This window comes from Ctenopharyngodon idella, chromosome 4 (assembly GCF_019924925.1).
Source record: "Ctenopharyngodon idella isolate HZGC_01 chromosome 4, HZGC01, whole genome shotgun sequence".
Taxonomy (NCBI): Eukaryota; Metazoa; Chordata; class Actinopteri; order Cypriniformes; family Xenocyprididae; genus Ctenopharyngodon; species Ctenopharyngodon idella.
In genome coordinates this window covers 22,425,486-22,453,196 of record NC_067223.1, presented here as the reverse complement: position 1 = coordinate 22,453,196, position 27,711 = coordinate 22,425,486, and the positions used below count along the sequence as shown (strand labels likewise).

At 40.6% G+C, this 27,711-nt stretch overlaps 3 protein-coding genes across 3 annotated transcripts in view; 1 reads left to right on the top strand and 2 right to left on the bottom strand.

The window, feature by feature from the left end:
• Positions 1-27,711, bottom strand: part of LOC127511452 (uncharacterized) — a 332,174-nt gene that overhangs the window by 151,894 nt on the left and 152,569 nt on the right. The gene's annotated exons all lie outside the window — the stretch shown is intronic.
• LOC127511103 (gastrula zinc finger protein XlCGF57.1-like) overlaps positions 1-27,711 on the bottom strand; it is a 125,721-nt gene that overhangs the window by 49,790 nt on the left and 48,220 nt on the right. The gene's annotated exons all lie outside the window — the stretch shown is intronic.
• On the top strand, positions 1,530-18,248 carry LOC127511129 (tripartite motif-containing protein 16-like). Its single transcript, XM_051891731.1, has 6 exons — positions 1,530-2,096; positions 3,912-4,007; positions 4,094-4,327; positions 12,255-12,414; positions 12,568-12,615; positions 17,057-18,248. The coding sequence occupies exons 1-6, from the start codon at positions 1,530-1,532 to the stop codon at positions 17,590-17,592; spliced, it is 1,641 nt and encodes a 546-aa protein (XP_051747691.1). The 3' UTR covers positions 17,593-18,248.

The window sequence follows — 27,711 nt, the reverse complement described above, 5'->3', positions numbered from 1 at the left end:
AGAACACCAGCTAGGACAGTCACCATTGTTTTGTGACATTGATTCCTCTGACAGCATGTGTTGTGTGTGGGTTTTTTTTTTTTTTGGCCAAACCATAACGTGGAATGTGTGTGTGCTTGTGTCTCATCTTGTTTTCTTTTTCCCTTCAGAATTGGGGTACCAGTACTAGCCGGTGTCCTGTGTGTGTGGTGGTGGTTCGGCTGTCGGTCTGCAGTGTTCACAACGGGGGTTTTGGTGCTGTTGTGTGAGCACGAGTGGTTGCTGTTTATCTGATCGGCAGGACAAATTCCCCAGTTCTGAAGTGGTAAAACTGTGTTTGTGGATGTGCAAGAAGTTTTATGACTGATGTACCCTTTTTAATTTTTATACATTAAAGAGATTGGTCTTGTATTTTCTTGAATGTTTATTGAATAAATTGTGTGAAACATTCCATTGTTGTCTGATACCTGTCTCAGCCACTATGTATCTGTGTGCTTGTGGTACTTCGTGTACCGGTGGGTCCCCGGCCAATTTCCAGGGTGGCGTAGTCTATTTTATTTGTTGCCATAATTGGCGCTGTTAAGTTTTTGATAGCAGACTGCCACAAATAGGTTGTTTCCTTTGAAATCCTTCATTCCGAAGGACCCTTTGAAGTGGCCAGTTTTGAGCGCTTCAGTTTGGAAGGACCCTTCAGTATGGCGGCCATGATTGTTTTCACTCCGAAGTGCCCTTTTGGAGGGCGATATATCCCGTTTCACACACACCCTGTGTGTGTATTGCTGGCTGTGGAGATGTGTCCTAAATAAAGAGACCATCAAGAAGTTCAGTTCTCTGAGTTTTTTCCATTGTATCAACGTACAACAATGTCAGCGCTGTTTCATCTGGCTGTAAAATAGTTTAAATCACAGAGACATTTGTGTTCTTCACTGAATTTAACCGGTTCTCACTGGATTTCACAGCGCTTTCACAGTTGTTGTGTGATCAAGACGGATCAGCGAGTAAACGCATCCATGAGCCAAGCTGATAAATGGTCACTGTACGCCACTTTGGCTTTTTTTGTGTGTGTGTATATTATATTGACCATTTATCACACTTGTTAGAATTTTATCAAATAATTTTTTTTTTTTTTTTGCTATAATAATTATTGCCTAGCTCTATGTGCATTGTTAAATCATTTATAATACATACTGCAATATTCAATAAAAACAAGATCTGGCAATTTGCATTTCATGATGACTTTAAGGAACTGTAATTCTGGACAGTTTTCAGTCTGCAGTATTTAGGAAACAATTACTGAAATTCTAAGGGTGTTGTCTTGCTTCTCCCTAACTTACATTCTTTGAGTGTGTGTCTGAGACTCATTAAACACAATGGAACACACGTGTGGGAACATGAAAACTAAAAACTTTGCAGGAAAGAAGAAGCTGCTTTACAGACACACCTGTTTAATACATGTCACTCAAACACAGAACCAGGAAACAGGAATCACCTAAAGTTCAGAGAAACTGAAGTGTAGTTGAGCTGTTGTGTCTCTGTGTTCATGCAATAAAATGGCAGGAGCCAGATTTTCTCAGGATGAGTTCATGTGTTCATTGTGTCTGGATTTCGTGAAGGATCCAGTGACCATCCACTGTGGACACAGTTACTGTAAGAGCTGTATTACAGACTGCTGGGATCAGGAGGATCAGAAGAGAGTCTACTGCCCTCAGTGCAGACAGACCTTCAGACCAAGACCTGCTTTAGCTAAAAACACCATTCTGGCTAGAATATTGAAGAAACTGAAGAAGACTAAACTTCCTGCTGACTGTTACGCTGGAGCTGGAGATGTGCAGTGTGACGTCTGTACTGGAAGAAAACACAAAGCCGTCAAGTCCTGTCTGGTGTGTCTGAACTCTTACTGTCAGAATCACCTTGAACAACATGAGAGTTTGTTTAAAGGAAAGAGACACAATCTGACTGAAGCCACTGGACGACTGCAGGAAATGATCTGCCAGAAACACAACAAAATCGTTGAGGTTTTCTGCCGCACTGATCAGAAGTGTATATGTGTGCTGTGTATGGATGAACATAAAAATCACGACACTGTATCATTTGCAGCGCAGAGGACAGAGAAACAGGTATGAACTTAAAGAGGTCCCATTATGCTCATTTACAAAATTTTGTTTATGGGGTCTACTGGAATACATTTACATCCTTTACTGTTCAAAAAATGTCATTATTTTTCTTATAATTTACATTGCTGCAGCACCTGTTTTCACCCTCTCTGTCTGAACACTATTTTAGTTTCAGTTTCTTTAAGACCAGATTTCCAAAAATCAGTCTGCTCTGATTATTTAGCCAGACCCAGTCTGTTGTGATTGGTCTACTGCTTAGTCTGTGTGTCGGAAATGTAACACACTTTACCATAAATGGCAAGTATCAGCTGCGAGGCTTCCTGAGACGCTACAAACACTACTGTAACTACTCTATGGCGTCAGTTTTGCTTTATCAGTTCAAACCTGAGTCCGATAATGACAGTCAAGAAGAACACGCTGATCAACCTGAACCACCTTCGCAAGCATGACTTATGCCGGACGTTTCACAGTAGTGATTCTTTATTGTATACCTCTTTTACATTTCAGATGTTATGTTAGAATTGTAATTTTACAAGTTCGCCTGCCCGTCCAGTCTTAATAGTTAATGTAAATGAACTTGCTGTCCTCAAGGGAGCCTCGAACCCTGAGGCTCAGGCTGAGCTCAAACCCCCAATAATGGTACTAGATAGAGGGAGAATGAGAGGCGGTGAGATGCCGGAAGAATTGTCGCTGGGACCACACAATGACTGCTGTTTGTGTACACTTATAATGATGATTGACAGGACTGAATGATTAGGCTCCTCCCAAACCTACATTTGTAACTTTATTTATAACATCTGACCTGCATCAAACTGCATGGTTCAGAAAGCCGTCATTATAAAAATGGTCAGAACACAACAAAAGATTGAGGTTGTGTATGGCTCAGGAATAATGTAAAAAAAGTACATTTTAACAATCAAGTTAGTTTGCATTAGGAAGGCCGAAACAGTGTCTCTTGAAAATGGCGAAAACACGCTACTAACACAACTAATCCAGGCCTCATTCCCTTTAATTTGTGTATATCTTGGGCGGGAATTATTTCAATGAGGGATATTGTGAAGTGTTCGTTTCCGGAAGAAAACTCCCTTTGGAGTGACTTTGTGCTTTTTAACTTTGCAGAGATTTTTCAATGTCAAACACTAAAGAAAGATGGGAAAGCATAATAGGAGCCCTTTAAATATTCTAATCTGGTATGACTTGCTTTTTTTCTGAGGAACACAAAAGAAGGTATTTTAAGGAATGTCTCGTCTGTCCGTATATTGAAAGTAGCATAAAAGATCCATACAACTCCAAGGGGGGTAATCTGACCCTGCGTCCCAATGTGCATACTATCTACCTAATCCACCCTAAATAGTATTGAATATTACTAATGTCACATACTATTTAGGATGGATAGCATGCACAATGAGATGAAAGCTGAGTCTTCTGAAGCTAGAAGAAAAATCAAAAAATTGTGTTTAGTCACGTGACATGCATGAGCCAGTGAGGTTTGCTGTTATTCACGTGTCACCATATTTGATTTGGGCTCTAGAAACAGACATTCTTCATAATATATTCTTTTGTGTTATGTAAGAGAAAATCATACAAGTTTGGAAAGACATGAGGATGAGTAAACAATGAAAGAATTTACATTTCTGGGTGAACTATCCCTATAAAACTAGGCATTGATGAAATAATGCTGGCACTTATGATTGAACCTATAACCTTATTATGAAAGATCTTTAACCCCTCAATCTCAGCACTTCACTGATACTGGATTCATATCTGTTTACTTGGTGATTTATGTGATGTTTCTCCTGTTATTGGTTTGTCCTTTAGCACCAGCTGAAGAAGACGCAGAGGTCGTTCCAGCAGAGGATCCAGCAGAGAGAGAAAGATCTTCAGCAGCTGAGAGAGGCTGTGGAGTCTCATAAGGTGAGTCTGGAGAAGAAGAGAAGTTTGAGAAGTCTCAGTCAGGACTCACTGAAGCCACTGTGTGATTGTGATGTGTGTCCTAACAGCGCTCTGCACAGACAGCAGTGGAGGACAGTGAGAGGATCTTCACTGAGCTCATCCGCTCCGTTAAGAGAAGCCGCTCTGAGGCCACACAGCGGATCAGAGATCAGGAAAAGACTGCAGTGAGTCGAGCTGAAGGACGACTGGAGCGACTGGAGCAGGAGATCAATGATCTGAGGAGGAGAGATGCTGAGCTGGAGCAGCTTTCACACACACAGGATCACATCCATTTCCTGCAGGTAACAGAGATCTAGAAGAACAGGATCATAGTGACTTGAGCAAGAGACTCACAGAGAAACATTTCATGAGAGCAGAATGAGCCGTTGACTGAAGTGTTGATCTGTGTGTTCGGTTATTATATAATCATCAGTCAGACTCTCATCTGATCTTCTTTTGAAAGAGACGCACTTACAAATGCAGTTCAGCTCTGGAAATCTCTTAGGAAACTTTTTCCTGAAAGATATATTGAGCTTCCAGACAACAACAGTTCAAAGCTTCACTAATATTTACACTTTTATTTATTTTTACAACAAGGTGAAATCCATTAACCTGATGGTACCAGCTTCACCCAGCTAAATTTCCCATTATCTCTTTACTTTTTTTTTTTTTTTACTTCAAATTCTAAGTAATGTTCACCAAAATCAGATAATCTTCAAACCTGCTGAAACCTTTTAGAATAATTTTCATTAACACATTATTGAATTTGACAGTGAAGTCCTCAAACAGGAAGTGAGGCTGTATTTGAACTGCTTTTCCTGATCAAATCTACTCAATCCTGCCATGTGACGCCATTTTTTTTATTTTTTATTATTTAACAGGGACCATGCACAACACAAATGTTAGCTAAACAGCTAATTTGCATTTGTAGTCCCTGGGCAGGATGTTGTTACATAAAATTACAGCACTCCATTACAATCCAGAAGATCAATCACAATATCACAGATTACAATATCAAATCAGATAAAAAAAAAAAAAAAAAATCAAATTAATGATCACTTGATTGATTTTTTTTAAGCCATATTTTGAGTGCAGTTTTAAAAGTACTAAATGTTGTACATTCTCTAACATGAACAGGCACCAAAATCCATCTTTCTGCTGCTCTAAATGAGAAAGCTGATTGTCCAAAGGCAGTTTTCTTAAATTTAACTGAACAGTCGCCTCTAACAGATGCTCTGGTTCCCTTTCGAAAGGGAACTCGCACTGCGTCCTAGAACACTCGCGTGACAGGTGTCTGAAACGATAATCAAATCCCGCCAATCCTACTGGCCGGCGACAGCCTATGACGTAATACTAGTGCAACCAGACAGTATATAAGAGGCGCATAGAGAACATGTCGTCCTCTTTTCGTCTTCAGTGACTGTTTTGTCTGTTGCAATTGTTTCAAGGTAAGATCCTTTTTGATCATGTATGAGAAGCATTCAAGCGTTGTGCTGATCCGTGTCCAAGATATCTGACGCACACGACTTGTGCGTTCGCTGCCTGGGTGAGGAGGACGTGCGTTCAGTTCTCGAGGAATCTTTTTGCCTTCATTGTGAGCCTCTGCCTATTCTTGAGGGAAGAGGGACAGGCATCTGCACCTGGCAGCTCGGGTCCTTCTCGCGCCAAGGCCGAGAGGAGACTCAAGTTGTGGGGCTCGCAGGTGGAGCTCGCCAAAAATTTTGAGAAAGGCGTTTCTCTTTCTCGCGATTCAGCGGCTCACGAGAGTGATCTGCTCGACGAGGATGCCATTTCTCTGGCATCCTCTGGTTTAGCAGACAGTGACTTTTGGCTTCAAGCCACACTGAAGAGCAGACGATGGTTGTTGAGAGTGTTTCATCTGAGCTCACGTGACCATCTTGCCCCGCGTATGCTGAGTTGTTGGATGTTATGGCACGTGCCCACGACAGCTTTAATCTGCCCGAGGAGTGCTCCGTAACATCCAATTTTTCCTTAGGTTGTAGTGATGTGGTTCTATTTGAACCTCCGCTCCCTTGAGCTCCAGTTCTTCATGACCTGTTTTTGGGTAGTGTTTTTTTTTGTGTGTGTGTGTGTGTGTGTGTTTTTTGCTCTGTTGCGCTTTACATTTGTCTTAGCATCTGCCTTTTTTGAGGCCACCCTGACATTCTCGAGTGTGTTGGCCCTCTTTTTATATTTGTAGGGCCTCAGCTCCCTAGAGCTCTGAGCTTTCTCCCCTTTTTGTGTTGGCCCTCTTTGGCCACCTTGGGTTTTTATTGCCAGCCTCCTCTCATATGAGAGTTGTTTGGTTCAAACCGCTACCCTGCTGAGTGCTAGCGGTTTCTATTATCAAAAACTGCTTGGTAGGCACCCAGTTTTTACTTATTTAACTATATGGGTTTTTAGCCTCCATTGGGCCTCGGCGAGGTCATGTTCAGAGGGTAGGGCCCTCCTCTTGAGCCGCCCCTATCCCAACCTAGGCAGATGTTGTTAACCTGTTCCGACTATTTCAGCAGTAGATGTTGGCTACTTCTGTTTAGCCTCCCTTGCTAGTCGTTCAGCTCGTGTTTGCCTCCCCTGTCGTCAGGGTTGCTTCTGGTCGAGGGCCCGCCTTCTGCATTAGGCTAAGAATGCGAGTAGCGGGCCCTGCAGCCTCCTCTCCTCTGTTCAGGTTGTTCCTTTATTCCATTGCTATTGAATTTTAGCAGTGTTTGAGTATGTGGTTCCCTGGTGGTGTTTAACATTTAGCATAGTGACAAGCATTGAGCTTTTGTTATTAGCCTCGCTGTGGTCGCTTTAAGCGTTGTAGGCTTCCACTTGCTTTTAGAGTGTGCTCTTTGCTGAAGCCTCCGCTCTCTGAGCTTGGTAATCTCATTGTGAGTGGCCCCTTTATTTTTTTCAAGTTTTTGGTTCAAATGGCTGGCCTACTTGGGTTTCTCCTTGTTGAGGCTGCTGTTCATTCGGAGCTAACTCCTTTGAGTCTCTCTGAGAACCCTCTGGATCTCTCTTTCTTTATATTCAAGCTCTATGCCCCATGCATGCTTTACACCTATACTGCTCAGGTCGAATGCATTATTCTCATTCCTATTGGTAATTGGAGTTCGCTCCCCTAGAGCTCTAGCATTGGCAACCCGGGCCCGTGGCCGTGTTTATTGGGAATAGCAGGCCCATCTTGAGGCCTCATCGCCATTCTAGTAGCGTTATGTTGTGCTTCCCTTTATTTAAGGGTAGATAGGCGATATGCTGAGCACACGGCTCGTGTTTGCTGTGCGAACGAGTATTCCAAGCTTGCGATATATATTCTCACGTCTAAGTAGTTGGCTCCTCTGAGCCTCCTTGTGTACGTTATCTAGATGTTGTTAGGTTTCACTTTCTGTTTACCTCCATCTCTGAGCTGTTCAGATTCTCCAGGCTACTTCTGGGAATCCTCACCGTTTTTGGTGCTGTTTTACAGCTCTTTATTGTTTAAGTTCGACTTTGCTTATCCCAGTCGAGCTTAGTTCCCCTCTTATGTTTTTGGGTCATTAGGACTTGCTCCCGAAGACCGGTTGCAAGGTAGAAGGACTCTTTTGAGGCCGCCCTGAAGGATCGGTATTAGGCAGTTGATACTCCCTTACTGTTTGAGTGCGGTCTATATGTTAGGAGTATTTTCTGTCTCCTACTATATTCCGATCTCTGTTCCTCCCCTGGCTTAGGTAGAGTACCCAGTTTAAAGTAATTTGCTGAGCTCTACTCCCAGGGATGCCCATCTCTGGTCCGGTGAGTTTGTTACTGCTTATTTTGCGGTCCCTCTCATGGGGTTTTCTCTCTGAGAAAGTTTGTAGAGATTCTGTTCTTTCAGACAGATTGTCTTTCAGGACTAGCCCTTGGTTGGGCTGGTTCGGCCTCCCTGGTGGCCCTTGGGATTGACTTTTTCCCCCTGGTAAGTGACTGGCCAGAGTCCTCACGGTCCTCTGGCCATTCTCCCTTAAAGGAACCCCTTCTTTTGAAGCTGTTGGTTCCAAGCTTTTGAGCGGCCTTGGCAGGCCTTCACTCTGTGGAAGCCTCTTGGAGGCTTTTTTAGCTTGGGCAGTGGCCGTAGGGAGTTATGTCACTGACAGCCTGTGACCAGGGGTTGAGTGTTTTAGCTCTCTTCTCAGCCATTTTGGCATGCACTCCCCTCAGCATGGCAGTGTGGGTATTTCGTTCCCCATAAGCGTTCTAGGACGCAGTGCGAGTTCCCTTTTGAAAGGGAATGTCTCAGGTTACGAGAACATTCCCTGGTTCCCTGAGAACAGGGAACGAGACACTGCGTCTCGTTGCAATGCATCCGGGCTGCCTGCTATAGTCACTTCAGACGAATAGCAGACAACATGTTCTCTAGGTGCCCTTATATACTGTCTGGTTGCACTAGTATTACGTCATAGGCTGTCGCCGGCCAATAGGATTGGCGTGATTCGACTATCGTTTCAGACACCTGTCACGCGAGGGCATTCCCCATAAGCGTTCTAGGACGCAGTGTCTCGTTCCCTGTTCTCAGGGAACCAGGGTTACATTCGTAATCCGAGACGTTTTCCTAGAATTGTCCTTACAGAAAGTCACACATTGTTTAAGAGGTGGTGGCGCAAGATCATGAATTAATTTATACATCAAACACATATCAGCAAAAAATAAAAAACTGACAAATGTCAATAATGTATAATTTTTAATAATAATGCAATGATGATAACTCCTTGGTTTTTTGTCTAAAACTTTCACAGCTTGTTTATACAGAGTGTACGATGGTTTTAAAGTTCTTACACTTGATTGAGACCAGCTTCTAACACAGTAAGATAAGTGAGGAAGAATCATTGTGTGCATAAGTAATTTAGCAGCAGCCAAAGGTAACTGATGCCTAATATTCATTAAACTTGCTCTAACACCTCTAGAAACCTTTTTTATGTTTCTTAAAATTCAAATCTACAATCATACCCAAATATTTAAAATGTTCAACAATATTTATTTTTCTCCTTTAATTAAAATATCTGGTTGATGCTCATCAGTTCTTTTAATAGAAAAGTACATTCCCACAGTTTTACTCACATTAAGAGTAAGACAATATTGAGTTAACCAATCTGAGACTTTATTCAGTGCAGCAGTAAGTTTGATAGCAGCTTGTTGTTTTGTTTTAGCATAGGTATAGATAATTGTATCATCAGCATACGTCTGAAACTGGACCTCTGGACATACCATAGGTAGATCATTAATATATAAACTAAATAAAATTGGTCCAAGAATCAATCCCTGTGGGACTCCAATAGTTCAGTCAAGAAAGGATGAGCATATGTTATTAATTCTTGTACATTGTTTTCTTAAATTTAGATATGATTCCATCCATATTATTGTATTAATAGAAAAAATAAACTTTGACAATTTAGATAAAATTACATTATGATTGACAGTATCAAAAGCCTTCTTAAAATCAAGGAAGACAGCACCAACAACACCTCCTCTGTCAAGACTGGATTTAATTTGTTCAACAAAGTAACAGTTTGCTGTCTCTGTAGAATGATGTGCCCTAAATCCAAATTGCATAGGATGTAGTGGATAATAGCCAAGATTTAAATACTCTATTAACTGATTACAGACTATCTTTTCAATTACTTTGGAAACCACAGGAAGAATGGTAATAGGTCTATAATTGGCTACATTAGTAGGATCACCAGTCTTAAATGTAGGTGCTCTTACTGCTGACTTCCAAGCATTTCGAAAATAACATTGTTTAATTGATAAATTAACCAAATGAGTAATGGATGTGATAAGAACATTTGTATACTTTTTAACAAATAAAGAATCACAACCAAAATCATCTTTAATGATAAAATCATGTTGGAGTTTGGGTTCCGTTGGAGTTTGGGTTCCTTGCCGCTGTCGCCTTTGGCTTGCTTAGTTGGGGACACTTGACATTTGACATTTGATATTCAACAGTGCTTTGCATCTGCCTACATTGACAGCATTTTCTTTAAGAGCTGCTGTGCAGCTCTACCAGTTAACACTGTAAAGCTGCTTTGACACAATCTGCATTGTAAAAAGCTCTATATAAATAAAGGTGACTTGACTTGACTTTAGCCCTAGAACTCTTAAGCTGACCCAAAATTTTTATTATATTAGACTCAGGTACTTCAGAAATGTTAAAAACAGGAGAATTATAATTTAATGATACAATATCCTTATTTCTTACACTAAAACCTTGTGCTAAATCTTGAACTAAATCTTTAAAAAAAATTATTAAATACACTAACAATTTATGCTTATCTTGAATTAAATTTCCCTGTACTTGTAATTCAATACCTCCTTTGTTACTATTTTTCTTTCGTACTTTGATATTTTCCTAAACGTGCCTACTATTTCCCTTAGCATCATTTATAAGATCAATGAAGAATTTCGCTTTTGCTTTTCTCAATTCCTTTACAACTTTATTATGTAGACAACTTCTGTCATGAGCCAGCTCAGATTTGAGTGCTATTTTTAAGGCATGGTCCCTCTGTTTCATTAACTTCCATAGCTGTTCATTTAACCAAAGTAAATTATGTTTCTTTCTAGAGAATGTAACATTCTTACTAAATTCTTACTAATCCTTTAACCTTATTGATTGTGGCCATTAAACACTCAGAAGCATCATCTAGATTATCTGTAGACAGAATCTCATTCCAGTTTAATTTTTTACATTTCTCTTCAGATTTATTTAGCAATTGTTTTGGTATAATATTTAGCAATCTTTCTTTCTCTTGTTGAAATACAAACCTACGTTTTGTTAATTTTCCTACCACTAATATAAGATTATGGTCTGATATCCCTGTTAATAAATTAATTGACTTAGTTATTCTTTCTGGTTTATTGCTAAACATTAAATCAATTTGAGTTTGAGATGATGAGGTAACTCTGGTGGGGCCCTGAATTAACTGTGAGAGGTCAAACTGACTTACTATCTCGTGAAGCTTTTTCCTATTTGACTTCTCAATCCAATTTACATTAAAGTCCCCAAACAGAATTAACTCCTTGTTTTTGTCAAACTCCTTTAAAAGATTTCTTAATTGATCATAAAACATACTATTTCATGAAGGAGGCCTATATACACCAACTACAGTAAATGCCATGCATGAAGATAAAACAATTGTTACAGCAAAGCATTCTATGTCTACTAAAGTATTAAAGTCAGTTTCCTTACATTTTATGCAGTACTTCACATACATTAACAGTCCACCACCTTTTCCAAATTTTCAATCCTTTCTGAAGACATTATATCCCAAAACCAAGTATGCGGTGTTCTGTGATGATTCTGTCAACCACGTTTCCGACAAGCAAAGCAAATCAAGGTTCGAGTTCGCAAGTAACTGTTCCAATTGTTCAGTTTTTGAAGCAAGACTATTTAAATGATATTTAATTTAACTGATATTTAAATGTCCCATAAGTAATCCTTTGGATTTTTAGCGCAGATCCCATAAAACTTTTGCATGATTTGTTGTTTTAAACAATTGAAAATTGCCCTCCTTAATCATTTTATGAGCATGCAGTTTAAAGGTACCTTGTCGTCTGCAAACTCCAACGGCCTGAAGATCATCACTGTTAAAATTAGGTCCAGGGTTTTGATGGATATCACTCGCCAGCAGGAGAGTGATGGCTAAATAGCCGATTGTTCTCCGGAAGAGTTAAGATGGATTTCTTCTCTCGAAAGATTGCAGATGCTTAGTTGGAAAAGCTGTTTATATCACAGAGAAAGAGGTAAGCTGACTACTTGCATCAAAAGTAGTAGCAACAGCTTGCTTGTTTTGCCGCCGCTGATATAGGCCTGTGTTTGTCGACCAACAACAGCGTAATGATAAAATCAATAGGAGAACAATATAACCAGCAACAATAAATTTCTGTGTCCGGTCAGCTGCACGTTGACAAGCTCCTGCCCTACCATCAGCGTGCACCGCCATCTTGCCACATCAAGACAAACTGATGCACTTGATCTGTTACATTTATGTTATTGCCAGAAGTTTGATCATCCAAGTGTTTTCCTAGAGAGTTCACATATAGTGTAAGTAGCAAACGCTAGATCTTACAGCTCTAACATGATATAATGAACATGAGAAGAATGAATCTGATGCTGTGAAAGTGCTGGATTGAGGAGAGTTACTAAAGATCAACAAGAGCTGCTCAAATCTGACAGTAGTGCAGGTTATTGTCTGAAGTGTGGAGGTGATGAGCTTTGATTTCTGTCTCCTGTAGAGTTTCCAGTCTCTGTCAGCTCCTCCTGAATCTACAGATGTAAATGACGATCTCTTCAGTTCTCTCTCCTCTTTTGATGTCGTTAGAGAATCTGTCCATCAGCTGAGAGACAAACTGGAGGATTTCTGCAAAGAGGAGCTGAAGAAGATCTCTGACAGAGGTAAAGTCCTGGAGATTCATCTGCTCTCAGAAATGATCCTCCATCATCTCATATCATGTAGAAGATCACATTAGAAATGTCTTATGAACAGATGCAGGGATCATTTTCTCTTGACATGATAATCACACTCTTCATGTCTGTTGATTTCCACAGTCACTTTCACCAACATTGTTCCCAGGACCAGGAACAACTTCCTACAATGTAAGTCACTAAGAAAACAAGCAGAAAAACTTAGTGTGTTCATGTTCTTCCTGTAGAAGGTGAAAGAAAACATGACTGAAGAGTTTTATAGTTGATCATGTAAATTAACATTTTTCAATGGGGGCTGTACCATCCCTTAAGGGGGTGTTCGGAGAACATCGGGGGTCGCTGGAAGCAATATCTTCGAAAGGTGTTCTTGGGAGGTGTTTGTTTAAAGCGCATAAAAGCCAAAGATTTACAAGATGAAACTTGTAATTACTTGCGAAAGAAAATGGTCTGCAACATAACAACATTTTACACAACGCGAACATTTCAAATGCGTTTGTCCTGTTGTCAGTAACACAAGTGCACAGATCAAGTGCGTCAGAAATAGAACGTATCGATTTGACACGCGTCCAGTGGGGAACCCCTGTTTGGAATAAACAGGGATCTCTCCACTGATGAAGAGCCATCACGCACTCCGCGTGTATTCTTACTCTGCGCACGAGGTGCCGACGAGTACACAGATGTCTCGCTGCTACCCATTCGCTGGAAGTCTCTCATTTTCAGGAAGCCTAGCAGGACCACGGACAGCGACGGAGCCATTATGCCCAAAAGGCGGAGACAGGTCCTGAACAATACCAAACTTCCCCTGCGAAACTGGGCAAGGTACTGATAAAATGCCATTATCCTCCTTTCTGAGAGCATAGCGCGGTATGCCACAGAGTCTATTCGTAAACCCAGATACTCTATCTCCTGAGATGGAATCAGCTGGCTTTTGCCATAGTTGATTCTGAACCCCAGATTTCTTAGATGAGACATGAGCATCTCTGTGTCCCGTTCCACGTGCTCCCATGAGTGAGCGCATATCAGATAATCGTCCAGATAAGCAGATATTCTGAGCCCCTTGTGTCTCAGCAGTGATAACGCTGTCTCTATGCACCTGCTGAACTTGCGAAGAGCGAGGCTGAGCCCAAACGGAAGAGTAACAATTTTGTACACTTCGCTCCGAAGGGAAAACCTGAGATATTTCCTGTGTGCAGGATAGATGCTAATGTGAAAGTAAGCATCCTTGACATCGACCGCGGCAAACCAATCGTCCCGGCGGATTGCGTGCTTCAGAGCTGCAACTGTGAGCATCTTGAATTTGTACTTCCTCAAGTGCTTGTTTAGAGCACGCAGGTCCATTATCGGGCGCAAACCCCCGTCTTTCTTTGGAATTAGAAAATAACGGGAGTAATAGCCTTTCTGAGTTACCCTCATTGGAACTCGTCTTATAGCGCTTTTCTCTAAGAGGGAGGATATTTCCGCTTCCAACACCCGAGCTGAATCCCCATTTGCTACAGATGCTATGACCCCGTTAAACGGAGGTGGTTTTACAGCAAATTGAAGCCTGTAACCCTTGGTTACAGGGCGAGGACCCGTGGATGCGCAGAACACTCTCTCCAAGCCTCCTGATAAAGAGCCAGCAGGTTCAGCTGAACCGATTCCATAGATGGAGTGCTGGCGCCATCTAGTGGACAGAGAGAAAAACGGCCAGGATCTGTGTGACTCAGAGACCTATTTATTTCTTGGTTCATTGCTATTATTTTGTTTTTGTCTCCCTGCGCCCTCGGCATTGAGCCTGGATGTGACAGAGAATTTTTTATTTGCTTTAAACCCAGGAGCTGAAGTGCTTTGTGACAATACACTTGAGAACTTGTGCTTGTACCCAACAGACCACATTCTTTTGGTGGCTGAGTATTCTACACTCGAACTTGACGGAACATTGTGTGTTGAGGGGAAGCTGAACTGGCCTGAACACAACTTAGAACCATTTTCACGCCCAAACTCCAAATCCACTGCTTCTTCGCGGGTGAGGGAACAGATATGGTGGGCTCGGGAGAGGATATCACAGAGAACCCTAGGGGCTGCCCGTCCCTCCCATGCAGAGATTGCATCCTAGGTATCCCTCCTCTTTTTGTTGGAAGGGTTAGCAGACTTGGACTTTGCAGCCGCCACTGCGAATGACAGCCTTCCCCACGGTTTAGCGTTTGAAGCAGCTTGCTCCGTGCCGCCTGCTCCATGCTCTGGGGTTTTGCAGTCCTGGACGCATTCAAAAACCTCCTGATCTGCAACGGAGGAATAGGACATGCGGGAACAGGAGGACACTGTGCTCTTTTATGTGGCAGACAGATGTCAAACGCCTCGCCTTCCTTCTTCTGGAGGTTGCACCTCTGTCTCATCACCGCAACGGCCGGGCTGAACAATCCACCAGAAATCCTTGAGAGATTTACCTCCCTGGGTTTGGAGTGCCAGCGTCCAGCTGAGTGCCCAGCTCTTCCAACAACTCGGCTTGATAGGCCCGTCAACAACAAAGTGACGTTAAGTGCCCACACCACCAAAGCTGAAGAATTATAATTTTTTTGGTACATGGAAGCGGTGAAGCGTTCCATTTTTCCAGGGAGGGAGGAACTGGCAGATGAGAGAGTAGTCTGCCTGTTCGGATGCAGGTGGTGAGCCACTGACTGCTCGACTGTGGGAGGGTTAGAGAGCCCAAGCCCTTCCATTTCACTCACAACGAGTGACGAGTAACCCTTGATGGGTACACGATGAGAAAAGGGTTTGTCCCACGATCGCTTCATCTCTGCTACACACGCCGGCAAAGCGGGAAGCAGTTGTTTCGCCGGTGGAAGGCGAGAAGCGAGCCTTTTTCCGTCATAGATATCACGTTTAACTCCCGGATCCCCAGGAGTTACGGGCCAAGCGATGCCAAGCTTAGCTGCCGCACACTTACAAACTTCCACCATCAACGCCACGTCGCCGCTTTGCGCACTCACGAGCCTGGATGCTTGTGCTGCAGACAGGATAGCATCATCCTCCTCATCATCCAGCTCATCTCGGAGGAGGCGAGCTAACATCTCATCCTCCTCCTTGTCTCCCTCCACCTCATCACCTTCCGCAAGCAGCTGCTGTTCGAAAAGCGCTGTAAACTCAGGTGGCTCTAAATCCATAATATCCCCCCACAAAGAAAGATCCCGTGGGGGTGAGGGTTGGACCCCCTTTGTCGAAGGAGGGACAGAAGAGAGAACCGGATCATCTTTAGAAAATGCAGCCACCCGAAGCCTTCTTTCTAAGATCCTGGCCGGCATTACACGACAGTGCGCGCAACTCTCCACATCCGCTAGCACGGTCTGAGCATGCTTAACAAACGTCAACTTTGACGGTACGTTTGTGAACTGAAGCAGCGCAGAACAGGTGCTGAAGCAAAGTCTTCATAAGGAAGAGAACAAGAATGCCGTTTTCGGGGATCACAGCCATATATATAGGGAGGGGGTGGGCTTTTTGTCATGAGCTGTGATTGGTCTTACCTTCGGAAAGACGTGGTGTAATTGGTGCTTCCACAGTCTATCACGCCTGGGGGCATTTCCCATAGTGAGATACCGAGCGATTGTTTGAAAGAGAACTCATTGACCCTCATGTTAAAATGCCCAACTTTACAGCAAAAAAGAAAAGTTTACAGTCTGGTACAAATTGTGGTTTTGGTCTATACAGCTAATTTTGCCCTTCATGACAATTCTGAGGGGGGTGAATTTTTTATAACTCATCCGTCTAAATTATATTAAGCCTTAAAGTTCTGCATAGTTAAGGGCATGGCCACTTTAGTGACAGATAGATTGTCGCTGCTGTTACTACTAGCCGTTTGTCTGCTGTCTGTAAGCTGTCACGTCACCTCAGCTAATTCCAGCCGCTGAACTTGGCATTGTTGTTGGATCGTCTTGGCATTGGCTAAAAGTTATGTCCATCAGATTTACTACAATGACAATGGCTGGAGAATATGCCTCTCAAGAAAAATATACTTAGGACGCAGGCTCATTTGTTTGTGAGAGTCTAATATATACGATCATATACAGTTTTACAACATAAACGCTGCTCAGATCGCATAATTTCCTGAAGAACAATGATGGAGAGCAGATCATTTAGAAGAAATGTGATGCAAACAATAGATAATATATCAATACTTCATGAATTTAATACTTTTGTGGACAAAAAGTGCTGTTGTTTTTTTTTTTTTTTAAATGGACGCTCACTTTACCCAAGTGCGTTCATCTCACGATCACTATTTCATTACAAAGTTATGAAGTCAAAATATTATAAATCAAATTATTACAATTATTGTTTAATCATTTTAATGGATCCTTGCTGAATTAAAGACTCAGTTTCTTTTAAAAGAAAATCATACTGACCCCAAACATTTAAATTGTGTAAATATAATAATAGGCCTAATAATAATAAACACAGAATAATAACCAACATTAGAATGGCCCAAAAAAGGTTGAGAGCCACTGATGTAAATGATGATTTTTCACAGGATATCTGGTAAACTGTACTGAGACACTGATGATGTATTGAACATGAAGAGTTCAGAAACATTAAAAGATCAGATTCAGTTCTTGATTGTGATGTGTTTTATCTCCATCAGATTCCCATCAGCTCAATCTGGATCTGAACACAGTGAATAAACGCCTCTGTCTGTCTGAGGGGAATAGAGTGATTACTTACGCTGTCACACTCCAGTCGTATCCTGTTCATCCAGACAGATTTGATGTGTATCCTCAGGTGTTGTGTAGAGAGAGTGTGTGTGGACGCTGTTACTGGGAGGTTGAGTGGAATGGGTATGATGTGCGTATATCAGTGTCATATAAGAGCATCAGCAGGAAGGGATCGGGTAATGTGTGTTTGTTTGGATGTAATAATAAGTCCTGGAGTTTGATCTGCTCTTCCTCCAGATACTCATTCAGACACAATGACATAGAGACTGAACTCCCTGTAAAGTCCATCATCAGTAGAATAGGAGTGTATGTGGATCACAGTGCAGGAACTCTGTCCTTCTACAGCGTCTCTGGAGACACAATGAGCCTCATCCACACAGTCCAGACCACATTCACTCAACCGCTCTATCCTGGGTTTTGGGTTGGTTTTAAATCATCAGTGAACTGTGTTGATGAATCAGAATAGACTGTAGATTCTACCAATGAGATTCTACCCATAATGCTTTGAGCTCATGATGAATCAGTAACAGTGAGATGTTATAGAGTCTCTTATACTACGGGTCTGTTGAATGCTCGAATCTGATTGGTTGACCAACGTTCTAAGGTGTGCAGTTATTTTCAGGGAGACGCACGGCTAAAGTAGTTCTAGCAGGTCTTGACCGCATTACAGTTTCATATCACTTCGCCAAATGTTTTCAGTTATTTCAATAGGTCCAGCCTACAACCGCAAAAGAACCAAAACCCACAACAGTACCGACCAAGCAAATAAATATAGTAAACAATAGGATGAAAACGACAAATAATTGTATCCTTAAAGCGTGTACACTCTCGCACACACTCTTTCAAACGTACACATGACAGGTAACGTTAGCCTACTGTATAGTACGGACACACACTCAAACAGAAACGTTTAGTCAGTGCTGTCCTGACGAATTAATCAGTAAAACAGTTTAGCAACCAGTGCTGGGGAAGCTACTCTGAAACTATAGTTTGACAAGCTACAAGCTACTCATGAATTAAAATAGTTCAAGCTACCCTTCTGAAAAAGTAGTTAGCTACTGGTGCATCCAAAATGGTCAATATTCATATTCATGCATTTCATGTTAATCATTTTATCAATTATGGCTTATGATTTGTCAACATTATCTATGATTTCATATATTCATGTACTCCTACTCCATATATTAATCCTCATCATATTTTCAAGTATTTACTCTTTATTGTACTCCTTCATGGTTATTCTTCTTATGTATGCTTGCTATATTCAATTGTTCTTCAAAGTGTTAAAATATGACAGGTCATGTTGACACGTTTGTGGTTAGATATTGGACGCCTGCCAAGTACTGCAGAAGCAATGATGTTTTCAGAATTAGTTGCTCATTTGAAATTGATTTACCTTTGTATGAAAATATGTCTGTTTCCATCTCTGCACACATGAGATAATGCAAGATCTGCAATATTCTCTTAAGAGTGTCAAAACAACGCCTTCTGTATCTATTTTCATCTATATTTTGACATTTGACCAGTCACTCTGACCTAGCTGTTACACCAACTATGACATAATGGATAAGTCCATTTGACCTGTTCTTATTAGACCAAAACATAAGTTTGAGTGGGATGTAAGTTTTCCTATGCTTATGCTATATAACTGACTGGGTCTTTGATAGTTTAGCCTTTCTTTGCTCTTTTTGCTTCACGCATCTCTTCCGCGTCTTCTACTTCTGGCACCTTCTGCTTCTTATCTTCTACCTCTCATTTCATTCTGCAAATATCTTAATTTTGTTCCTTCTTTCTCTATATTCTTCATTCTTCATCTGTTAAATACAATACTCTAGATTTTATTATTAACTATTAATTACTTAATTAATTTGATTGTCTCTATAATTTTTACTTAATAAATTAATGAATCCTTATTCAAATTTGATCTCTGACATAATCATTGCTGGACTGCCTGGATCTCATTGCCTCAGTTTATGCATCAACTACACTACAAGTTACTATCAAAAAGTAGCTACCTACATTGAAACTACTTTGATTTTTTTTTCTTTCTTTTTTTTTTTAACAATGACATAGCCTATTACAAATAACTGAATAACTGTTAATGAAGAATGTTTAAGTAAAATGTTTGGGGTTTAAATCAACGCAATGCACTACAATTACGATTTCAAAGCGTACTGTTTTATTTTGTAAACTATATCAAAAGATACAATACTCAAATGTAGCCTATATCTCACATTGACTGTCAAAGTGCAAAATTGCTACAAATGCCACACCAATGCAGGCCCGGTTCTTCTGCTAATCACCCTCAAACGCAAGCAAGACACCCTGAGTTGATACTGTAATAATATCATGTTGGCGAAACAGATTTGGCAAACGCTTCAGTGCGTATTTGTGTTTGCGCTCTAGAGAATGTAAAATGTTTCTATTTACAACATGATTTTGCAGCGGTGAGCAACGTAGCCAATCACAGACAGTTGTTGATCTCTTGAATGCAATGGCCAAATCAGGAGTGTTTAAGTTAGTTAGAATCCGCTCACCGGAAGAAACGCCGGAGTTTTTATTCAGCACTGAGTTTGCACGCTCGAGAAGTGTAGACATGATGTAAGAGACTCATTGTGCAGTGTAGACAGCTATAACTGAGATGAGTTACAACCTTTTAGTGATTATAAAGGAAGCGTTCTTTGCACATTTTATATATTACATTCAGAATTTTAATAAAAGTTTTGTTTTTCATGCTATAAGAGGACCAACGACCAATTGCACTCTGCAGTTTCGGAAGTGATATCTACATATAAATGCAGGATTCACACTCAAAATTGCTACCATAACCATAAAACGGGACAAAAATACGCAAAAAACAACAACAACAACAACAACAACACATTAAGGAATGTAAATGCAGACTAGAAAAATATTTTAATTTTCAATATTTATTAATATTTTTGAAGTTATGTTAGATTATTGCTCCTGAGGCGTGCCTCATCCCAGTCCTCTTAATTGGCAATTGAATGAACAAGACTCAGCGCTGAGGGAGAATATGAAGTCTCATTTTTATTTAGCAGGAGAAGAGATTATTTCTATATTTATATTTTCTATATATAGAAAAGCAAGTCTAAATATGGTCATCTCCCGGTCAGGTACCCAGGCCTTCCTAAGGATCCAAGAAGGCCCTCTCCCATACTTGCAATACAAAAGGCAGGGACCATTCCCTGTCTCCCCATTCGACCATTGAGGACTCAAACCTTACATGGGAGTGGTTCCGGTCCATAAAGAAAACCAGATGTTAAAACATAGAATACAGCTTCAACAGAGGAGCTGTACATCACACTTTACTATAACATCGTCACTGATTTCAGAAGCACCCTCAGTGATTTGATTCTGGAACCGGGCCTGCACCAATGCAAGAACAAAATATATGCAACTTAAATTAGATACACAGAAAAATCAGGTTAAACTCACAGCACATACAGTGATGAAGCTTTGAGACGCGAATCATGCGCTTCTTTCGTGAACATAGTGCATTTCATTCTGAAACCCACACAACCTGTTTTAGCTAGATAGGTTGATAAGCGCACTAAGCTATATCACGATTTTGTTTTCTGTTCAATTGACGGATGCTTTTATTATAAGTTTCCTGGTCAGAGCTAGAGCTCGACCAACTCTGATATTGAAGAAGCTGTGTGTGTGTGTGTCAGTATCCTTTGTTACAGGTCCTGCCTAGAAACGCTGATATGTGACCTTGGTGGGTCACTTCATGCCTAAATTTTTTTTTTTTTTTTTTACATTACTGTGTACCCAGAGCACCCCCTTGTGGGGCCCTCTGGGGCTCCCGGACATGAGAGGAACTACACGAGGAACAATGCTTTAATGAGCATAGATTCACAGGGGTGGACAATGAAAGTGAAACACTGGCCAATATAGTGTTGGAGGTTTTACATTCCATCAGTAAGAGCAGAGTGTGAAGGTTGAATTAGCAGAGCAGTAGCACAACATAGTGAAAGACATATCAGAGTTGAAAAGAGGACAAATTGTTGGTGTGCAATGCGTATCTTGCAGGCTATTCTGTGACCATGCAGAAAGTCTTTGTGGTGTGTAGAGCTGTCCAGGGTAATGTCGGCATACCTCCACAAGAGATTAACCACATCCAACAGGAATAACTGACGATGCCAGAGGAAGCTGTCTGAAAGGAATATCCAGGTACTAACCCGGATTGTTTGCAAAAAACATAAAACCGCAGGTGCCCAACTCACTGCAGAATTAAATGCGCACCCCGATTCTCCTGTTTCCACCAAAACTGTTTGTCGGGAGCTCCACAGAGTCAATAGTCATGGCCAGGGCTGCTACAGCCAAACAGGTCACTCGTGCCAATGCCAAATGTCAGTTTCATTGGCGCCAACAGTGCAAATCTTGGGCTGTGGACAATGCAAAAAATGTATTGTTCTCTGATGAGTCCATCTTCACTGACTTTCCCACATCCGTGGGAGTTACTCTGTGGAGAAGCCCCAAACAGGCTTAACACCAGGGCCTGACACCACTGGCAACATTGTTTGTTCCTATGTTTTCGTGAAATCCAGCCCTGGACCTTACAAGTTTTGAGACAATTAATTTAATTACACAGCTAATCATCCTGTCCTCACTTTATCTGTTTGTGTATTGTTTTATGGTGCTGAATTTTATACACCTTGTACCTTATTTTAATTATTCTCAAATTAGGTAAAGTAAGTCAAATCTGTCCTAATTCATAAGTATTCGAAATTGTATACTTACAAAATAGGACTCAGAAGATTTCTCCGTGGTCTGTTCAGCTCAGTTTTGAAATCAGAGACTTTTTGGCAGGCAAGCTTCCTACTTTAATATAGTTTTATTGATTACAGGTTAACTAGTTTACATGCAAAGTACTAAATATAAAAAACAAAGTAAAATAAAATAACAATAAAACTTAGTTTACAGGTGTTTGTCTGCAGGAGGTGCTAACAGCAAGGCATCTAACACCAGAGAGGCCATTCTTCAAGAATCAGCTTCTGCCCTCATTTTCTCTTCTTAGTCTTTTATAGACAACTCAAAACACTGAGGTAATGACCTATGAAAGATCCTGTCATAATTCATTAGTCCTTTACAGTCAATTGGTCAAATCTGAAATCTTGAGCTGTCATAAGCCCTGGAAAGCACCCCAGGATTTGCTTATATAGAGCCCTTCGTTTCTTTGTCTTCTTTCTTTGGACCTTCTTCCTTTGCCATCTCCTGCTCCTTGTCTGCAAGACATCATTCAAGGGTAATACCTGCTTTTCTATCTAATGCATGTTTTTTCCTCTCTATCCTACTAGCGTGCTCTTAATACATTCTTTAATGTTTTACAACACAAGTTGTCCCTCACTCTTTAATGAGTAATTAATACATGCTTTAATAAATGTGTTACAACACCAATTGTCTTTCATTCTGACATCTGTTTTACATCTTCTCATCCACCAGCACCATCACCGATTCATAACTCAGCTAAAACGAAAAGCTTGTACCCCCCACTTCGTTGGCTTCTCTTTTTGGTACTGCTTTAGCCCAATCCTTGCTTTGGATGCCAGCATCCTCTCATTTTCTGTGATGTTTTGATGATGGTGAAAAAAGATCTTGCAGGCATCTCGTATCTCCTGGTACACTGGCTTTAATTTACCCAGGCGATCATAGGCTGGAGTCCCTTTCTTTTTCATGTTCTCATCATCCATCTTAGGATCACTGAGATGCTGTGCTGCTTCAACTATACAGGTGCTGGTCATATAATTAGAATATCATCAAAAAGTTGATTTATTTCACTAATTCCATTCAAAAAGTGAAACTTGTATATTATATTCATTCATTACACACAGACTGATATATTTCAAATGTTTATTTCTTTTAATTTTGATGATTATAACTGACAACTAAGGAAAATCCCAAATTCAGTATCTCAGAAAATTAGAATATTGTGAAAAGGTTCAATATTGAAGACACCTGGTGCCACACTCTAATCAGCTAATTAACTCAAAACACCTGCAAAGGCCTTTAAATGGTCTCTCAGTCTAATTCTGTAGGCTACACAATCATGGGGAAGACTGCTGACTTGACAGTTGTCCAAAAGACGACCATTGACACCTTGCACAAGGAGGGCAAGACACAAAAGGTCACTGCAAAAGAGGCTGGCTGTTCACAGAGCTCTGTGTCCAAGCACATTAATAGAGAGGCGAAGGGAAGGAAAAGATGTGGTAGAAAAAAGTGTACAAGCAATAGGGATAACCGCACCCTGGAGAGGATTGTGAAACAAAACCCATTCAAAAATGTGGTAGAGATTCACAAAGAGTGGACTGCAGCTGGAGTCAGTGCTTCAAGAACCACTACGCACAGACGTATGCAAGACATGGGTTTCAGCTGTCGCATTCCTTGTGTCAAGCCACTCTTGAACAACAGACAGCGTCAGAAGCATCTCGCCTGGGCTAAAGACAAAAAGGACTGGACTGCTGCTGAGTGGTCCAAAGTTATGTTCTCTGATGAAAGTAAATTTTGCATTTCCTTTGGAAATCAGGGTCCCAGAGTCTGGAGGAAGAGAGGAGAGGCACACAATCCACGTTGCTTGAGGTCCAGTGTAAAGTTTCCACAGTCAGTGATGGTTTGGGGTGCCATGTCATCTGCTGGTGTTGGTCCACTGTGTTTTCTGAGGTCCAAGGTCAACGCAGCCTGTATACCAGGAAGTTTTAGAGCACTTCATGCTTCCTGCTGCTGACCAACTTTATGGAGATGCAGATTTCATTTTCCAACAGGACTTGGTACCTGCACACAGTGACAAAGCTACCAGTACCTGGTTTCAAGACCATGGTATCCCTGTTCTTAATTGGCCAGCAAACTCGCCTGATCTTAACCCTATAGAAAATCTTTGGGGTATTGTGAAGAGGAAGATGCGATATGCCAGACCCAACAATGCAGAAGAGCTGAAGGCCACTATCAGAGCAACCTGGGCTCTTATAACACCTGAGCAGTGCCACAGACTGATCGACTCCATGTCACGCTGCATTGCTACAGTAATTCAGGCAAAAGGAGCCCCAACTAAGTATTGAGTGCTGTACATGCTCATACTTTTCATGTTCATACTTTTCAGTTGGCCAAGATTTCTAAAAATCCTTTCATTGTATTGGTCTTAAGTAATATTCTAATTTTCTGAGATACTGAATTTGGGATTTTCCTTAGTTGTCAGTTATAATCATCAAAATTAAAAGAAATAAACATTTGAAATATATCAGTCTGTGTGTAATGAATGAATATAATATACAAGTTTCACTTTTTGAATGGAATTAGTGAAATAAATCAACTTTTTGATGATATTCTAATTATATGACCAGCACCTGTAGTTTAGGATAAATCCATAGTGAAATTTTTACAAGAGTTTTCAGTTTCTTCTTTTTCTTACTCTTTTTTTTTACTACTGTGATTTTACCTCTAAATCTTAGTCTTCTGAACCATGTTAAATTTTGCAGAGAAACAGTGTTTGTGAAGAATTTCAATCAGGAATTAAGCCCCATCATTGCACAGAAACTGCTTGAAGTTACAAATGACCTGCTTTTACCATCTGAGTGTGTACTGAAGTGAAATAATGTTAAATGTCTCTGAAACACAAATGCATGTTGAGCGTCAGTGCTTGCATATTGGGGGCGGAAATTCTACATGGTTGTGTAAATTGTGAATATTTCAACTGAGCACATTTCACACATAATTTCATTACTAAATTAAAGCTGCCTGCAAGCAGCGATGAAAGGGCCCTCGCACCCGTGTCACCGCCACCCGGTGGCTTTAGGAAAACAGAGCACGATGGGGAATATGCATTTAAGTACATAAATATAGGAGGATAATGTCAGTCATTTGTATTTGCCACACTTCCTGCTACCAGCTGGTGGCGATATGACTATAACTTAATTTTAGCATGTAGATGTCTTCAGCCCAGGGCACTTATCAAACATGTGAAGTTAGAGGCAGATTGGACATTGTATGCTTGAGTTACAACAACTTCCTGTTTCGTGGCGTTAATCGCATACATTAGCACTTATCCAAGTGTTGCATGATTTAACGTGTTTCTAGAATGTTTGGTACTTCATAGCATATTTAAATGTGTTTCAGGGAGTGAATTACAGTGCAAAGCAAGCTATTTCCTGTTGCCAACAAATGGCGATATGACTAACTGAATATTGGCATATAGATAGCTTCCTCTTTCATGGCGAGAAATTGTCAGGCCGCCACTGACACGCCCTTCAACGAAAACTCAAGATCTTTGATATTTATCATTGCTAAGGTCTTAAGATTAGACTGATAACATATGATGTTGATCTGGTTAAATCTCCACGAGGAGGTAATCACAGTGTAAAACGTCATTTCCTGTTGCCCACAGGTGGCGCTATGACTGTAACTGAATATTGCCATGTAGATGTTTTCAGGCCAGGACTCTAATGAATCATGTGAAGTTTGGGGCAGATCTGACATTGTATGCCTGAGTTACAACAACTTCCTGTTTCATGGCAAAACATTGAAATTTGTCAGGCCGCCACGGACACGCCCTTCAGTGAAAACTCTAGATCTTCGCAATTTAACGTTGCGAAAGCCTTTAGATTAGACTGCCCAAATATGATGTTGATCTGATTAAAGCTCTAGGAGGAGTTTGTTAAAGTACAACGTCTGGAAATGGCAAAAACTACAAAAATTTTGCTGAGAAAACTCAAAATATCTCACTTCTTGTTAGGTTTTCAGATTTTGCACCCAGACTTTTTTGTAGGTATTGGGCTGTTACATGTGTGTACCGAAGTACAAAGTACGCTGAGGTACAAAACAAGCATTACATCTGAGGAAGACCCATATTTCTCGCCGTTGATTTGTTTCCTTAACTTTAAATCATGGCTTGTGTGTCGTTGTGCTGCAGTGCTGGGGTTGCCCTCATATGTTACTCCAGGATTCTTCGCAAGATTCATTGTACAGATAACAACATTGTCAAAATGATCCCCGTTCACTAGGATTTCTCAAAAACGACTAAAAATGCTGTAATTTGCATGCCAGGCCAGTAGTTGGCGATGTCACTTTGTAAAGAAAGACTACGCGTTTGCGCACGCACACATTCTTTAACAGAGCACTTGTATGGGATTACTTTTGTCTATTTTCCTCACTCAAACATACTGTGTTTGAGAGCAAAACATAATTTGATTTAATTGAATAAATAAAGTAATTAAAAGCAAACCTTTTTGCAGTGTAGTAAACTGCACAAAGAAAAACAGATTTTCATCACGCATGGCCAAACTTCTGCTGTCATTGTTTGCGACTGTCAAACCTTCGCTTGCGAGTTGAAAAGTTTTCCAAGTTGCTGTTGTATTACTGTATCCTTTAGTCTTATAATAAATACCCCATATCGCATGAAAAACACATGGAATATTGTTATAACCGTCTATTTATTAGCTTAATGTTTCATCTGTACGAATGTTTGTATCTGTTGTGTACGAAGACAGAATGCGGAGCTACCGGATTTTCATCATAGAAGGGTGGGAGTTATGACACGTAATATGAGTGACAGATCAGTAGCGAATCATTGGTCTAGGAGTCATCGACATTTGACCCCGAACAGAGGCAGAGCCAGATGGTGCTTATCGGAACTCATAATTTAGAGGAAAATGAATAGAAATGACGGCTCTTTATAAAGAAATATTAAGTAAACATGGGAATCCATCAGTATTTTCCCAAACGTGTTTCTGCTTCATGAAGTTCAGGAGAAGAAACACTCGTCCTCGATCAACTTCTGATGCTTCATTTACCACTGAACTTGACAGAAGATGTGAAAGACACAACAGATGTTTATTTAGAGCGCAATTTGAGTCTTTGATTTGAACTGTTTGTGTCGCTCACAGACATTAACTACTGACTTATTCCTGGATTTATTCTATGAAACTTTATGTTCAGGTATGTTAAAATGTATTATGATAATATTTTGTTTATAAATGAAGTCTTTTTTGACCATGTACATTTTAGTAACTGTAGCCTCCATGTTTTTGTTAGATACTGCTGCATAATTAAGTGAAATTAATTTATGGTTTTCATTGTTCTTAATTCAGAAGTTGATTTTTGATTTTGGGTTTAATTTTACAGAAAACAATGTCGGAATTATTTTTCCTGATTTAATGTGTGAAACATTGTAATAACGAACACCAAACCAGGATCTTCTCAGGTTGAAGGCAGCATTAGTATTTGTCTGGTCATGTGATCAACACGTCTGACCTGCTTCATGTCAAATAAAAGCCCTTTAATTTATTAGGATATTCTTCATAAATATCACTTATTTCTATAGAGCTGGACTTGTAACAAATTAAACTTTTCTTTCTTTAAGTCTCACTGTTACCACGGGGTTCTATTAGGTTAGTATTGGTCTGTATACCTTAATGTTCTCCATTTAATAAAGCAAGACTCTCACTGATCAAAGCATGTATTAACAAACATCATTCAGAACACATACAACCCTCATAACTCAAAAAATGAAATGAATTAAGTCCATGAGTCAAAAGGTTCCTTGAATGAGACCTATAAAATCCCATAGAAC